Source organism: Plectropomus leopardus, chromosome 19, assembly GCF_026936395.1.
Source record: "Plectropomus leopardus strain MGB_pleo_1.0 chromosome 19, ASM2693639v1, whole genome shotgun sequence".
NCBI lineage: Eukaryota > Metazoa > Chordata > Actinopteri > Perciformes > Serranidae > Plectropomus > Plectropomus leopardus.
This window is the reverse complement of record NC_142194.1, coordinates 392,488-408,788: the sequence shown is the minus strand read 5'-3', so window position 1 is coordinate 408,788 and position 16,301 is coordinate 392,488. Positions and strand designations below refer to the sequence as shown.

At 43.9% G+C, this 16,301-nt stretch overlaps 3 protein-coding genes across 4 annotated transcripts; 2 read left to right on the top strand and 1 right to left on the bottom strand.

Annotated features, from left to right (window-relative positions):
• Positions 1 to 16: 16 nt before the first annotated feature.
• On the bottom strand, positions 17 to 2,804 carry ch25h (cholesterol 25-hydroxylase). Its single transcript, XM_042507946.2, has 2 exons — positions 2,346 to 2,804; positions 17 to 1,235 (listed from the first exon to the last, which is right to left on the bottom strand). Exons 1-2 carry the CDS (start codon positions 2,766 to 2,768, stop codon positions 900 to 902), a joined length of 759 nt encoding a protein of 252 aa, XP_042363880.1. The 5' UTR covers positions 2,769 to 2,804; the 3' UTR covers positions 17 to 899.
• A 1,794-nt stretch (positions 2,805 to 4,598) lies between these two features.
• LOC121966397 (uncharacterized) lies at positions 4,599 to 9,780 on the top strand. The gene is made up of 5 exons (XM_088070071.1): positions 4,599 to 4,933; positions 5,855 to 6,008; positions 6,109 to 6,167; positions 6,258 to 6,330; positions 8,368 to 9,780. The coding sequence occupies exons 1-5, from the start codon at positions 4,808 to 4,810 to the stop codon at positions 9,396 to 9,398; spliced, it is 1,443 nt and encodes a 480-aa protein (XP_087926197.1). The 5' UTR covers positions 4,599 to 4,807; the 3' UTR covers positions 9,399 to 9,780.
• A 1,079-nt stretch (positions 9,781 to 10,859) lies between these two features.
• Positions 10,860 to 15,658, top strand: LOC121958961 (uncharacterized). 2 transcript variants are annotated; one of them, XM_088070070.1, is made up of 5 exons: positions 10,968 to 11,342; positions 12,482 to 12,635; positions 12,736 to 12,794; positions 14,042 to 14,132; positions 14,235 to 15,658. In XM_088070070.1, the coding sequence occupies exons 1-5, from the start codon at positions 11,217 to 11,219 to the stop codon at positions 15,224 to 15,226; spliced, it is 1,422 nt and encodes a 473-aa protein (XP_087926196.1). In that variant the 5' UTR covers positions 10,968 to 11,216; the 3' UTR covers positions 15,227 to 15,658. The 2 variants fall into 2 exon arrangements, with proteins under 2 accessions (XP_087926195.1, XP_087926196.1); XM_088070069.1 differs by having other exon boundaries at positions 10,860 to 11,342; positions 14,042 to 15,658.
• The last annotated feature ends 643 nt before the right edge of the window (positions 15,659 to 16,301 follow it).

Here is a 16,301-nt window from a genome sequence, read left to right as displayed (position 1 = left end):
CAAAAAGAGAAACACATTTTGATTTCAGTCCATTTAAAGTTTATTCCGAAACTTTTGTTTTGTTTTCATATTTTCAGTCACATTCAAAAACCTTCTGCACAACATCCTCAAACATCCAACAGCTGCTTCTGTTCTCGACACTTTCGTGGTTCAGTCGCTTCACTTTCTGTTTTCACTCAGAAATCTTTATCCATCAGACTTTATACACCTGACGCTTTAACATTAATCAGCTGCCATAACTGATTTTAAAGGAGTATTTTAATTAAAAAATGCACCAGTCAACGTTTTTTCGATTTGTTCAATATGAACATTTTTCTCTGATGCATAAAAGATCAACTTTAATTCTTAATATGTCACCTGAATGCAACACAGCTGCACATCAGCATCATTCATAATGAGTTATTAATGCAATTTAACCACATGAACTGAATGCACAACATCACAAAAACATCTCATTTAAAACAAGTCATTTTGTTGTTTCTCATCTCAGTGCGGATTTTTCTGATTTAACACACAAACTCTTTTCTTCATTTTTTTTTAGGAAAATAAACATTTTAGTCCAAAATACAAACAAAGTTAGTAGATAACAGTCACACAGAGCTCATAAATCCATCATTCCAGAGGTTAGTGAGGTAAATAAATAAACAAACAAACATTTATGTGTATATACATTTAAATATTAAATATTATATTTATTGTCCTCAGTCTTTTAATGTCAAAGAAAAACTGAGTGGCTCAGAAATCTGTTCATAAAAACTTCTCGGTCAGTGCATAAAAACTTCTCGGTCAGTGCATAAAAACTTCTCGGTCAGTTCATAAAAACTTCGCTGTCAGATCTTAAAAACTTCTCCGTGAGTTCATAAAAACTTCTCCGTCCTGTGGAGTCCTGCGTCAGTGGTTCAGTCCTGCGGGGTTTGCAGCGTCCCAGCCAACCAGTCCCAGTGGGTGAAGTAGGGGGCATAGTTGCACCTGGAGTTGAGGTGGTGGAGGTCGTGGTGGCGTGCGCCGCCGTACAGGCCGAAGGGAACCAGGCGGTGCGTGGCCCAGGGCAGGTCATAGCCGCAGTGGTCCTCCACCGACAGCCAGATGTTGAGCAGGAAGAAGGCGAGCTCGGTGAGCGGGTGGCAGCCCAGCAGCACCGGGTTGGCGGCGGCGAAGAAGCCCAGACTGAGAGTCTCCCAGACCCCCGAGTACTCAGTGGTCAGGGCCGAGGTGGAGCTGAAGGTGTGGTGCACCTGCAAGACCAGAAACCAGACTTTGTTTTAGGAATTCAACCAAAAAAATACGTTGAGGAAAAGTAAACCAACCACTAATCAACTCTATTGATAGTATATTGACTGATCATCAATTGACTGATCGTTGATCGAACACCTGTTTATCAACTTGTCATTAATGAAAAAAATATTTCTCCAGCTGTCAATCAACTAATGTAAATCCAGTAATTACTAATTAACTAATGTTAATTTAATAATTACTAATCAACTAATGTAATCCAATAATTACTAATTAACTAATGTAATTTAATAATTACTAATCAACTAACGTTAATCCAATAATTACTAATTAACTAATGTTAATTTAATAATTACTAAACAACTAACGTTAATCCAATAATTACTAATTAACTAATGTTAATCCAATAATTACTAATTAACTAATGTTAATTTAATAATTACTAATCAACTAATGTTAATCCAATAATTACTAATGCATTAATCATCAATCAACTAACATCTTGAACAGACAAATTATTTACCTAACAGTGAATCAACTTATTGACATATATATATATATATATAGTCAATATATTGACATATATTGACAATCATTTATCTAATGATCATTGATTGATTGATTGATTGAGAGTCAATAAGCCATAAATATGGACTTAAGTTGTATATTTGGGGTCGTACCTTGTGGAAGTGTTGGTAGAGCCAGGGCACACGGTGGTGTGATTGTTAATTGACTGATGGTTAATTGACTGATGGTTACCTAATTAATCATTGATTGATTGATAGCCAATAAGCTATAGATTGAGGGCAAAGTGGTGTATCGTACCTTGTGGAAATGTCGGTAGAGCTGTGACACCTTGTGGTGTGATTGTTAATTGATTTATTATTAACTAATTGATCTTTCATTGATTAATAACCAATAAGCTATAGATTCGAGGTTATGTACATATTTCGTGGTCATACCTTGTGGAAGTGGTGGTAGAGCCACCTTGTGATTTGATTGTTAATCCACTGATGGCTAACCGACTGATTTTTAATCGACTGATTGTTAACTAATTGATCATTGATTGATTGATAATCAATAAGCTATAGATTGAGGGTGTTGTATCTTACCTTGTGGAAGTGGCGGTAGAGCCAGGGCACGCGATGGTGCACCAGGTGCCAGACGAAGCTCTGGAAGTCGAAGAGCAGCAGGCAAACGAGCACCTGTGCGAGGAGGCGGGGCAGAGGCGGGGCCTGTGGTGGCAGGTGCGGCGTTCTCAGGTACCAGTGCATCAGGGTAAGCGGGAAGATGAAGAGCAGGTGGTTGTAGAGTGTCAGGGCCAGGCAGCAGCGCAGCGAGGCCCAGCTGACGGAGCTGTGCGGCTGAAGCTTGTACCTGCACAGGGCGGCGCACCTGGAGGACAGTAGGTCCAGCAGCATGAAGGGCAGGCAGCAAGACAGGTAGATGCCCAGCGAGAAGACGACGGGGAAGACAGGTGAGTGCAGGACAGACGAGTGTCCCAGCAGGAAGCTCCAGAGCGGCTGCAGCAGCATCCTGCCATCAGATTGTTCAGATTCAGCCAGAGTGAGTGTGAGTGACGCCACTGTCACTCTTATATAAGCTCAGCCCCGCCCACCCTCTGACATCACCACCTCCTTATTAGGATGCTTCCTGTGCCTCCACTCGAGAAAACAGAAAGTCATTGGCGAGTTGAGACACATGAGGAAATTCCAATGTCCTAAAAACAGGAGTTTTTATCCTGCTGCTGCTCTGTCAGCGTCAGCCCTTTACAGGCTCAGCAGAGACGACCACGTGTTACTCAGCAAACGCCCAAAAATAACAAGAAATTAGAAAAAACATTGCAAGAAAAGTACCTAAAAATAAGAAAAAAAAGGAAAGAAAAGAAAACCGTAACAAAGAAATAAACAAACAGAAAAAATGACCTGAGAAAAGAAAACCAACATACATACATACATGTTTTCTGTAATATTATTTTAAAGTATGATAATATTAGTTATAGTTATAATATAGTTTTCTGGATACCCGCCCCCATGTCTTTTAACCCTTTTTGACCTGAGGAAATTGGCTTGATGCGACAAGCTACTTCACAAGACATGGCCCAAAAATAGCAAGAAATTAGCATAAATTACAAGAAAATTACCTAAAAATAAGCACAAAAAAGTAAAAACAATAATAAACAAAAAACAAAAACCCTTAAAAAAGTGCTGAAAAAAAGGATACCCTTTTTCTGTAATATAACTTAAAACATGAATACATTAAAAGTATAAATATAGTTTTCTGGATACTTTTCCCTGATGTTTTTAAGCCCTCCTCCACCTTTTTAAAACAAATTTTCAGATCATTTTCTCCATTTTTAATTTGTGGGACATTTTTTGCAAAGTTGCTCTTTGCCTTTTTGTTTATTTGTTTATTGAAGAATTGGGAAGTGCACATCGATGAACATTTGCATGTAAATATGGCATATTGTAACCAAAGGACAGTTTGTGACAAAGCGAGCGAGTTTTTGAAAGATGTCAAATTAATTTTCTCGGGTTAACGAGACATGGGCCAAATATATAACAAGAAATTAGCAAAAAGTTACAAGAAAATTATCCACAAAAAAAGTGAAAAAAGAGAAGTAAAAACAAGAACAAACAGTAAAAACAATTACAGTGTTTATATACAGAAACACCACAAAAGAAGAAAAGAAGTTCAGATTTAAAGTTTAAAGGCAGAAAAGGGGGTCAGATTTCAGAGAAATGTTTGTTCTTAATTAAAATATAGTTCAATTCATGAAAGAAACAAAGTTTATTTTTTTAAACCGACATCTCTTCTATTGTCCTGTGTTCAGATGACTTTCACAAGCATTTTAATATTTGATTCAAATCAAATTGGTTTGGTTTCTTATGAAAACATGGGGGGAAAGTCAATTTAGCAAAAAACAAGTCCCGCAAATTGCAAGACAGAAGTAAAAGGTGACAAGAAAATTACCCCAAATTTTGAATTGGGGGTGGATGTCAAAAAATATATATTCATAATTGTATTTATGTTCATATGATAATTCACTTCTTACCATTTTTTTCTTTTTTAAATTTAGGGTAATTTTCTTTAAACTTTTTACTAATATCCCACCATTTTTGGGCCATTTGTTAAGGTGCATATTTCCTTCTTCCCATGATTGTGAAATAAATCAAGGCAGTTCGCTCAGGTTTCAAAGGGTTAGTGGAAATAGTTGATTTGTTTGTTTTTAATTTTTAATTCAGCCTTTCCCTTTTTCCCGCTCCCGGTGGAGCTATGTTACGCTCTCCTACAGGTGGCGGTAAAGCGCCTCGACCGTTAGTTTCCTCCCGCCACTAAAAGAAGAAGAAGAAGTTTGACCCGGAAACTGAGCAGCACTTCCTGTAGTTTATAGTTTGTAGTTTGTTGATGTCGGGCTGATTTTGCTCCTAAACTTTCTGTTTTTTCTGACTTTAATGTTTAAAGAAACAAACCGAGCTCAGCTGAAGCTAATGCTAACGCTGCTGTTAGCCGCTGTTAGCCGCGGTTAGCCTCGGAGGGTCAGCGGGAGCAGCGGCGGCCGTCAGCCGGCAGGATGAGCTCCTCTCTGGGCCTCAGCACTCAGCTGGCCGCCGTCATGGAGGCTCTGGTCCACGCTGCGGTGGCCGAGCTGAAGAAGCTGCTGGAGGACAGCTCGGTCTGCCGGAGGGGACAGGAGGCGGTGAGCAGGGACTGTCCGCTATTTATTACACGAGAGAGAGAGAGCAGGGACTGTCCGCTATTTATTACACGAGAGAGAGAGAGAGAGAGAGAGCAGGGACTGTCTGCTATTTATTACACGAGAGAGAGAGAGAGAGAGAGCAGGGACTGTCCGCTATTTATTACGAGAGAGAGAGAGAGAGAGAGAGCAGGGACTGTCCGCTATTTATTACACGAGAGAGAGAGAGAGAGAGAGAGAGAGCAGGGACTGTCCGCTATTTATTACGAGAGAGAGAGAGAGAGAGAGAGCAGGGACTGTCCGCTATTTATTACACGAGAGAGAGAGAGAGAGAGAGAGCAGGGACTGTCTGCTATTTATTACACGAGAGAGAGAGAGAGAGAGAGCAGGGACTGTCCATTATTCATTACAAGATTGGGGGGGGCGGGTCACATTAGGGACTGTTGTTTATTTATCAGAGAGGGTGACCTTTCCTGCACCATAAATGAGTTGTTAGATTTTAAAAATTGACCCTTTGATGTTTAAAAGTTCAAAGTTGAAGCTGAAATTGTTAAATGTGTTAATCAAAGATTAAAACGTGCCAAAAATCTTTGCAGTCTGACCTGTGACCTCTGACCTGTCAGGTGCAGTCTGACCTGTGACCTCTGACCTGTGAGGTGTAGTCTGACCTGTCACCTGTCAGGTGCAGTCTGACCTGTGACCTCTGACCTGTGACCTGTGAGGTGTAGTCTGACCTGTGACCTCTGCCCTGTCAGGTGTAGTCTGACCTGTGACCTCTGACCTGTCAGGTGTAGTCTGACCTGTGACCTCTGACCTGTCAGGTGTAGTCTGACCTGTGATGTCTGACCTGTCAGGTGCAGTCTGACCTGTGACCTGTCAGGTGCAGTTTGACATGTGACCTGTAACTGCTAATGCACCCCTCAGGTGCAGTTTGCGGTCGTCATGGAGACTCTGGGAAACGAGGCTCTGGGGAAGATCATAAACATCGTGGATGAAGCTCAGCTGCTGGTGGAGTCTGGCAGGGGCGGCAGGAGACCGCAGGTCAGCGTCCTCCACATCCTCAAAAACTCACCTGTCGGTATGTATGCAGGCCCCGCCGCCACCAGTCAAACACACCAATCAGAGCATCCATCAGGTGATGATGTCATATAACCTGGGGTGTGGTTTGTCCGTCACAGAGTCCGAACACTCGTACGGAGCCCGACAGGAAAGCTCCAACACACACAGATCCACTCAGGTAAGACTGCAGCTCTGGCTCACCTGCTGACTCACCTGCTCTTCAGTGATGCGTTCACTGACCTGATGTCTGGTGTTGGTGTCCCCACAGTTTGAACCTGAGGACCAGGTGGTCACCTTTAAAGAAGAGCACGATGACATTGACCTGAGAGCCATCGTTGAGAGTGAGCACGTGATATATAATACCTGTCAGATCTGATCAATTACTGTCAGATCTGATCAGTATGCATACTATTTTGGTTAAAGTTGGAGTTAAGCCATAAAGAGATGTTTATGGATTAAGGGAATCAGGTTTTTTAGTTGTTGTCGCAGTTGTTCAGATTAAATGTCTCCATATGCTGAATGATTAATTTTAATGATGGATTTAGTTTCACTTCTTTGACTGCGCCGCAGGCTCTGCTGCTCCTTCTGTGCCCACAGTACACTCTGCTGCTCCATCTGTGCCCGGAGTATGCTCTGCTGCTCCATCTGTGCCCGGAGTACGCTCTGCTGCTCCTTCTGTGCCCGGAGTACGCTCTGCTGCTCCTTCTGTGCCCACAGTACACTCTGCTGCTCCATCTGTGCCCGGAGTACGCTCTTCTGTGCCCGGAGTACGCTCTGCTGCTCCATCTGTGCCCGGAGTACGCTCTGCAAATCTTGTGTTTGCTGAAGGCTTGAACGTCTCTTTAGTTTTGGAGAGTTCTTGCATCGTCCTTGATCTCTGAAACGTCCTCACTTAACATTTTCCCACAGAGATGATCTTCCATTGGATTCATTGGCCGCTCTTCGGCCTGGTTCAGATGATTTTATCCCTCGGGCTGCACTCAGTTTATGCAACTCAAAAATTTGAGATCAGTCTTTTTCCTTCACTGAGGGTGTTCCTCAGGGATCCATTTTTGGCCCCTTAGGAGTACATTGTGTGTATGGAGAGAGCAGGGTGTCATATGCGTGGAGGTGAAATTGAATGTTTAATTGATAATCCTTTTATCTTTTGTCTCTTGGCCAGATTTTAAGGAAATTCAACATTCAAATCCACCTCTGTGCAGATGAAACACGACTCTATATACTAAGCCTACTTCCACTCTTCTGCCCACTCCCCTCTCGTACTGCTTATTGGATGTTAGGTCTAATTTTCGTACAACTTTATCAAACTTAATGATAAAACTGAGGTTCTCCTCATAGATCTTAAATCTGCTTTTATTAAATATGGGTTTTAGCCGACTCTTGAGGATCCCACAGTTCTTCTTTCCTCTCAGATTAAGAATCAGGGTTTCATCCTGGACTGTATGATGTCCACACGGGACTCACATGTACAATGGGTAGCTCGTTAGCCCTAACACTAATCCATCCATCCATTCATCCAGTTTCTTTCACCCTCTGGGTCTAGACAGCAGCAGGCTCAGCAAAATACTCCAGACGTCCCTCTCCCTCGCAGCACTTTCCAGCTCCTCCTGTTGGACCCCGAGGTGCTCCCAGACCAGTTGAGATAAATAATCCTTCCAATATGTTCTGGTTCTGCCCCGGGGCAAACTACCAGATGGACATGCCCAGAAAACCTGTAACGGGAGGCGTCTGGGAGAATCCTTTTGGATTTTGCTTGAAAAATTACTCAAATATTAGAATGGAGTGTAAGATGGACAGTCAGTTTGGTGCTGCATCTGCAGTGATGCAGGAGTTGTGTTGGTCTGTTGAATAAGGAGCTGAGTTGAAAAGCAAAGCTTTCGATTTACTTGTCCATCTTATTTCTGACCTTCACCTATGGTCATGAGCTCTGGGTAGTGACCGAAAGAATAAAATCGCAGGTACAAGCAGCCGAAATGAAGTTGTCTGGGCTCAGCCTTAAAGAGAGGAGGAGGGGCTCAGACATCTGAAGGCAGCTCAGAAGTAGAGCCACTGCTCCATCCCGTCGAAAGGGGCCAGGTGAGGTGGTTCAACGTCCGATCAGGGTCCTCCTGGGGGTCTCCTGCAAGGAGTTTACCCTGCATGTCGGAGGCTCTGGGGCCGATCCAGAACACCAGGGGGTATTACATATCTCGCCTGGTCTGGGAACGCCTCGGGGTCCCCCAGGAGGCGCTGGAGAGTAATGCTGGGGAGAAGGACATCTGCATTGCTTTGCTCCGCCTGCTGCCCTGCCCCTGGTTTAGTGGACCACAATGGATGGATGGAAGTTGCAGATTATTTTTTGTTGATTACATTTCTAACTGTTTGTGTTTGTCCTCCAGGAGCTCGATTTGAAGCTTCCCAGCTGATGAGCTCAGACCTCCAGGAGCAGCCAAAGTTTATTCAACAGAATGTCACCTTGAAATACTTCGTGTGCACGGCGTGCGGTAAATCCTTCACGTCTCAGAGCAGCCTGAAGTCTCACTACCTCATCCACTCGGGTGAGAAGCCGTTCTCCTGCAGCGTCTGCGGACGAGATTTTCGCCAGCGGCAGAGCCTGACGAAGCACATGAGGACGCACACCGGGGAGAAGCCATACAAGTGTCCAACCTGCGGCAAGTGTTTCTCCGACCACACGACGATGAAGACGCACTCCATCATCCACACGGGAGAGAAACCCTATGGGTGCGAGTTCTGTGGCCGGCGCTTCAATGTGCTGCACAATCTGCACCGCCACGCCCTAACCCACACCGGCGACAAGACCTTCGTCTGTGGCGTCTGTGGAAAAGGCTTCACCCGCACCACAGCTCTCAAAACTCACGAGCTCATTCATGCCGGGCAGAGACCCTTAAAGTGCGAGCAATGCCCCAAAACCTTCCGCCACCCTGTCAACCTCAAGAACCATCAGAGGATCCACACCGGTGAGTGTCCATTCAGCTGCCAGGAGTGTGGCAAGTCATTCAGGCTGCGGAGCACTCTAATCACACACCGCCACAGGCACTCCAACGAGCAGCCGCATGTCTGCAGTTTCTGCGACAAGAAGTTCCAATTTGCTAGCAGCCTGGCGATGCACCTGCGTATCCACACCGGAGAGAAGCCGTACGGCTGTGACATCTGCGGCTACAAGTGCAACACGGCCAACAGCCTGAAGCTGCATGTGCGCAGCCACACCGGAGAGAAACCGCATGCCTGTGACATCTGTGGCAAACGGTTCAACAACCCCAATGGCCTGAAGATGCACCTGCGCGTCCACACCGGAGAGAAGCCGTACTCCTGCGACATCTGCGGCAAAACCTTCAGGCAGGACAACCACCTGAGGACGCACAAGAAGCTGATCCATGCCGCAGGTAAGCAGTTTGTCTGCGACAAGTGAAGAGAGATACCAACACCTGCTGACTTGAAGGTGTGCGACGGCGCATGAGTGTGACCTCGTGTATGATCAGACAAATAAAATTTCGTTTACAGTAGAGTTTGGATCAGAGAGACAAAAACATTTTTAATGTTTAGCTGGACAGGAAGTAGGTCTGTTCGACCAGTCAGAGTTTGTTAATGTGGGCGGGGCCTCTGGTTCAGGTAGTACTTAAAGTTTACTTTTGACCAGTTACCTGATTGGTGCTGAACTCAGAGCAGCGCTTTCTGGGATTTGTATTTCACTTGGCTCCTGTTACCTTTGACCTTTTCATACTTCTTTTCTAAAATCAATTTTATTTTATTTTTATATTTATGTTTTTTTGGGGGGGGGGCAGGTACAATAACATCACCTAATGTAAGCCCCGCCCACTGAAATGCTGCATTCTGATTGGTTGAAACCCTGAATCTCAGTTTTGTTGTTGAAACAATCTGTAAATGTGTACATATCAATACATCCATGGTACATATGCACATTGTTTCTTTTTATAACTTCATAAATTCTGTTTTTCATTTGTTGGAAAATAATAAAATCTATAAACTCAAACAGAAGGAGCATATCAGTCTGTCACTGAGCCTTTAGACCCTTCTTACATGATGATTTAATCCAGAATACACACAATAAATAAGTTATTTTAACTTTATTTTGTTAAATATTTGACCTGATAAATTCTGTTAAGAAAGTTAATACATTTTATACACAAAAACTTTAAAACACCAGTTTTTATTGTGTTCAAATACATTAAAAAATGTGTGTAAAATACAAGTGTAGTCAATGTAGAGCATTATACATCATATCTTTACAGCACAGAATAATATATGACTATAAATATATATATATAACTAGTATAAAGGCATGTGAACAAGAAATACAGTGTTTATACACAAAAATACCACTAAAGGAAAAAAAAAAAGCTCAGATTTGAAATTTAACCACTCCTAAAATTGCTCCTAATTAAAATACAGTTCGATTCATTAAAGATTTAATGAAATAGGATATTACTTTTTAAACTTATAATAAAGTTTTTAAAAGCTTAACTGACATCATCTCATTTTAATCTTTGAAACTGATCAAATGGGTTCGGTTTAAGAATGTCAATTAAGCAAAAACGTCCTGCAAGAAGTAAGTTAAAGGTGACAAAAAATAATATTCATAATTTTATAATTAAAATTATGCTACAGAAAAAAAATGTTAAAACAAAAATGTAATTTTCAGCACTTTGTTTGTTATTTTCTCTTAATTTTACATTTATTTTTTTATCTTTTCTTTTTCTTTTTTAAATTTAGGGTAATTTTCTTTAAACTTTTTACTAATATCCCACCATTTTTGGGCCATTTGTTAAGGTGCATATTTCCTTCTTCCCATGATTGTGAAATAAATCAAGGCAGTTCGCTCAGGTTTCAAAGGGTTAGTGGAAATAGTTGATTTGTTTGTTTTTAATTTTTAATTCAGCCTTTCCCTTTTTCCCGCTCCCGGTGGAGCTATGTTACGCTCTCCTACAGGTGGCGGTAAAGCGCCTTGACCGTTAGTTTCCTCCCGCCACTAAAAGAAGAAGAAGAAGTTTGACCCGGAAACTGAGCAGCACTTCCTGTAGTTTATAGTTTGTAGTTTGTTGATGTCGGGCTGATTTTGCTCCTAAACTTTCTGTTTTTTTCTGACTTTAATGTTTAAAGAAACAAACCGAGCTCAGCTGAAGCTAATGCTAACGCTGCTGTTAGCCGCTGTTAGCCGCGGTTAGCCTCGGAGGGTCAGCGGGAGCAGCGGCGGCCGTCAGCCGGCAGGATGAGCTCCTCTCTGGGCCTCAGCACTCAGCTGGCCGCCGTCATGGAGGCTCTGGTCCACGCTGCGGTGGCCGAGCTGAAGAAGCTGCTGGAGGACAGCTCGGTCTGCCGGAGGGGACAGGAGGCGGTGAGCAGGGACTGTCCGCTATTTATTACACGAGAGAGAGAGAGAGAGAGAGAGAGCAGGGACTGTCCTCAATATTTCTAAATAATTTTGGGGGATTTTTGGTAAAAAGCCTTAAATAAGGTCTGTGGTTAACACAGGCTAAAGATATTTAGATGTTTTGTTCTGAGACATAAAATTCGTCTGTATGAACCTAATTTTTGAACTTTTAAGTTTTTTCGCATCTTTAAAAACGGTGGTTGCTAGCAAGTAGTTAAATGGGGCTACAATGTTTGTTGTTCAACGTTATCACACTGGCCCACAACTACACATGCGACTAGCGTGACATAGCCATGATCTTTAGATAGATCACATCACGCTAACAGGAGAGAGTTTGGTAGAAAATGAAGCGTTAAATCTGTAAGTCTCATAAAGTTGTGTTCGTCTCACAGAGCTTATTTTTGCAGATAATCAAAAATCCGGATTGGTCTACAAAAATACATCATCCCTTCACCGCTGTATTTATTACAGGAGGGGGCGGGTCACATTAGGGACTGTTGTTTATTTATCAGAGAGGGTGACCTTTCCTGCACCATAAATGAGTTGTTAGATTTTAAAAATTGACCCTTTGATGTTTGAAAGTTCAAAGTTGAAGCTGAAATTGTTAAATGTGTTAATCAAAGATTAAAACGTGCCAAAAATCTTTGCAGTCTGACCTGTGACCTCTGACCTGTCAGGTGCAGTCTGACCTGTGACCTCTGACCTGTCAGGTGCAGTCTGACCTGTGACCTCTGACCTGTCAGGTGCAGTCTGACCTGTGACCTCTGACCTGTCAGGTGTAGTCTGACCTGTGACCTGTCAGGTGCAGTCTGACTTGTGACCTCTGACCTGTCAGGTGCAGTCTGACCTGTGATCTCTGACCTGTCAGGTGTAGTCTGACCCATGACCTCTGACCTGTCAGGTGCAGTCTGACCCGTGACCTCTGCCCTGTCAGGTGCAGTCTGACCTGTGACCTCTGACCTGTCAGGTGCAGTCTGACCCGTGACCTCTGCCCTGTCAGGTGCAGTCTGACCTGTGACCTCTGACCTGTCAGGTGCAGTCTGACCTGTGACCTGTCAGGTGCAGTTTGACATGTGACCTGTAACTGCTAATGCACCCCTCAGGTGCAGTTTGCGGTCGTCATGGAGACTCTGGGAAACGAGGCGCTGGGGAAGATCATGAACATCCTGGATGAAGCTCAGCTGCTGGTGGAGTCTGGCAGGGGCGGCAGGAGACCGCAGGTCAGCGTCCTCCACATCCTCAAAAACTCACCTGTCGGTACGTACGCAGGCCCCGCCCCCACCAGTCAAACACACCAATCAGAGCATCCATCAGGTGATGATGTCATATAACCTGGGGTGTGGTTTGTCCGTCACAGAGTCCGAACACTCGTACGGAGCCCGACAGGAAAGCTCCAACACACACAGATCCACTCAGGTAAGACTGCAGCTCTGAATAAAACTATAAATAGAAAAATTTAAATTTAAATTTAAATTTATTCAGTACACAAAGTGTGTCTCTTGGTGTCGGTTCAGGTGACATGGACTTCCGTCCTCGTCATGGATTGAAAGAACTCCGTGTTGGAGCATAAGTAGGCTCATCAGTGTGTTTGGTACCAGAACACTCAAGGCCAAAGATCAATGCTCAGATCATCCGAACCGCGGCCGAAAGTCGCAGACACTCGGGTGGAGAGAAGAGCAGTTAGCTGATCACCTCCTGGTGGTGATTTGTGTTGCGTTTCATTGCAAGACAGAAAAAACAGTACAGAGTTACCAACATCTGATCTAAATGCGTTCCAGTGCATCTGCTCCAGAAAACACGGATGGCTGCGGGAAACTTGTGTTTGTTTAGCGTTCTTCCTGCACCTCTGCTCTTAGTGCATCCTGCAGGTGCTGCTTCTCCTGTCCACGGGCTCTGTTTCAGCGGGGTTTCAAAGAGCTGCCCTGTCCTCACTGTCACAGTGTCCACTAAGCTGTTTGGTGACAGCTTCCTGTGCCTGACGCTTCCCTCTGGACTTTACCAGGATTCCCGCAGAGGCGACTTTAACCTAAGAGGAGTCTCTGTACTTCGTAACCCCTCTGGTTCAAGGGATTTTGAATTCCCTGGTTGGACGAGGCTGGAGAATCTGACTGATGGTCTTTTCCAGTGCCTCCTCTGTTGTCTTTGACTCTTTTTAGACTAAAAGGGGTCAGAGCTGCCTTTGCAGGACTCCATGTTGGAAGATCCAGCTCTGACTTGCCAGTCACAGTAAACCAGTCTGTCAAGTTGCTCCTGGTTAGTTGAAGTGGTGCTGTGTCCTTCAGGGAACTGTTCAAGATTTTTTTAAGGTCTTGCCTAGTTTTCTGTTTCTATGCGAATCTGGTTTCAGAGTGACTGGTCAACCACTTGTCCCATCTTCAGGACCACAGAACCGGACCTGGCCAGTTTAAAAACTCATTGTTGTCCCTGAGATGAGCCTGAAGCAGCTGGTGGCCCATAATGCTCTTGGGGTTGTCAAGTACAGATCTAGACATGGTGCCTCTGCGATCCACCTCAGCTGACTTGACAATCTATGAGAAAAGTGACAAAGAGATTGTGACTCTTCATTTTGAAATAATTGGACCTCAAAGTACTTGAAAGTCATTGTTACAAAAGGGGGGCAACCCTGGTTCACTGATCTGAATGATGTCTGTATTTCCCTGCAGACCAAACAAGAGGCAGAGGAAACCCTTTTTGTCCCGGCGGTAACCATTAAAGATGAGCACGGCAACATAGACCTGGCAGCCATTGCTGAGAGTGAGTATCTGGTCAAGACCTGTCAGATGTGGTCAAGACCTGTCAGATCTGGTCAAGACCTGTCAGACTTTAGTCTGACCACCGTTTGTGTTTGTCCTCCAGGAGCTCGGGTTGAAGCTGCCCAGCTGGTGATCTCGGAGCCAGAGTTTGTCCAACAGAGCGTCACTTGGAAATACTTTGTCTGCACGGCGTGCGGTAAATCCTTCACGTCTCAGAGCAACCTGAAGTCTCACTTTCGCATCCACACAGGCGAGAAGCCATTCTCCTGCAGTGTCTGTGGACGAGATTTCCGGCGGCGGCAGAGCTTACAGAGTCATGAAAGGACGCACACTGGTGAGCGTCCGTATGAGTGTCCAACATGTGGGAAGTGTTTCTCCAAGCAGACGCAGCTGAAGACGCACACCATCATCCACACGGGAGAGAAACCGTACGGCTGCCAGACCTGTGGCCGACGCTTCAACCTGCGGCAGAACCTTCACCGCCACACGCTCACCCACACCGGCAAAAAGATCTTCGTCTGCGGAGTTTGTGGAAAAGGCTTCACTCGTGCCGTCACGCTAAAAACTCACGAGCTCATCCACACTGGTCAGAAACCCTTCAAGTGCGAGCAGTGCCCCAAAACCTTCCGCCATGCCGTCAACCTCAAGAACCACCAGAGGATCCACAGTGGTGTGCGGCCATACATGTGCGACCTCTGCGGGAAGAGCTTCCGCCAGTCAGTGAACCTGAAGATCCACCAGAGGACTCACACCGGCGAGCGCCCGTTCAGCTGCTCGGAGTGTGGGAAGACGTTCAGCCAGCAGAGCAGTCTGATCTCGCACGGACGCACGCACTCCAAAGAGCGCCCGTTCGAATGCAGCTTCTGCGACAAGAAGTTCAACAACTCCAACAGCCTGAAGCTGCACCTGCGCGTCCACACCGGAGAGAAACCGTACGCCTGCGACATCTGCGGCAAAACCTTCAGCCAGGGCAGCCACCTGAGGACGCACAAGAGACACGTCCACGCTGGCGGCAAGCAGTTCATCTGCGACAAGTGTGGGAAGAGATACTCGGACCAGCGCAACCTGAAGCTGCACAAGTGCAGCTACGCCTGAACGTAACCTCATCAGGGCTGCAACAACTGATCGATTAACTGATTAATTGATCGACAGAAGATTAATCTGCAGCTATTTTGATTATAAAAAAATATTTTGTCTTTTTTAAGCAAAAAAGTTTCTGCTTTCATGCTTCTTAAATTTAGGAATTTGGTGCTTTTTGTTGTCACGATCTGGAGGACATAAAACATTTCTGACCAAATATCTTGATATTAATACTGCAAAGACATTTTAGGCAATGGAAAGGACAATGACATCACCTTATGTATGCTCCGCCCACTGAAATGCTGCATTCTGATTGGTTGAAACTGTGAGTGTAAGTTTTGTTTTGTTATTGAAATGATGTGTACATATTTGCACATTGTTGTTTTTGATAATTTTATAGATTCTATTTTTCATTTGTTTGGAAAATAATAAAGTCTATGGACACGAGCAGAGCGAGCTCGTCTGTTTCTGAGCGTTAAAAGGACGTTCAACATTTATAATTTTCAAACGTGGTCACATGACACGTCTGACAAGTTGCTTCAATCCAGATCGACCAATAAAAACAATTTATTTCACTTTTTTAAATAAAACATCTGACCTGATGAGTTCTGTGAAGGAAAGTAACACAGAAGGTTCTTACGGTCATGAAAAACCTGGAAAAGTCAAGGATTGTTATAAACGCATTGTCCAGGCCTGGAAAAGTAATGGAATCAGAAAAATACAGTGAAAGTGTTGGAAAAGTCTTTGAATTTTGTAAATTATGTTTGGATAATGTCCATGAAACAGAATGTAACATTATTTACTTTTTGTAGCTGTTGATTTATATTTCTGTGTCTTTGAGATTTTGTTCATCATCACGTATGTTTCTTCGTTTCCTGTCTGCGCGCCATCTCTTCCTCGGTGTCTGACTATGAGGCAGATCATCTTTCTTCTTCTCACTTCATGGGAGCATACAACTTTTAATGGCTGTATTTAGTATTTATCTTACCGCTCTTTTTTTCTTCTTTTTAATTATTTGAATTTTTTTTAAAGAAATTTGGGAGATTTTTATAGAAAACTTTAGTGCTTAATTTGTTTTTTAATCTCATTT

Bases quoted from the DNA above. Each gene is read 5' to 3' on its own strand.
- ch25h (XM_042507946.2), bottom strand. From the start codon at position 2,768: ATGCTGCTGCAGCCGCTCTGGAGCTTCCTGCTGGGACACTCGTCTGTC. The intron at 1,236-2,345 runs GTAAGATACAAC...CTGGTCTTGCAG, and splicing joins TCTACCGCCACTTCCACAAG to GTGCACCACACCTTCAGCTC.
- LOC121966397 (XM_088070071.1), top strand. From the start codon at position 4,808: ATGAGCTCCTCTCTGGGCCTCAGCACTCAGCTGGCCGCCGTCATGGAG. The intron at 4,934-5,854 runs GTGAGCAGGGAC...TGCACCCCTCAG, and splicing joins GCCGGAGGGGACAGGAGGCG to GTGCAGTTTGCGGTCGTCAT. The intron at 6,168-6,257 runs GTAAGACTGCAG...GTGTCCCCACAG, and splicing joins ACACACACAGATCCACTCAG to TTTGAACCTGAGGACCAGGT.
- LOC121958961 (XM_088070069.1), top strand. From the start codon at position 11,217: ATGAGCTCCTCTCTGGGCCTCAGCACTCAGCTGGCCGCCGTCATGGAG. The intron at 11,343-12,481 runs GTGAGCAGGGAC...TGCACCCCTCAG, and splicing joins GCCGGAGGGGACAGGAGGCG to GTGCAGTTTGCGGTCGTCAT. The intron at 12,795-14,041 runs GTAAGACTGCAG...ATTTCCCTGCAG, and splicing joins ACACACACAGATCCACTCAG to ACCAAACAAGAGGCAGAGGA.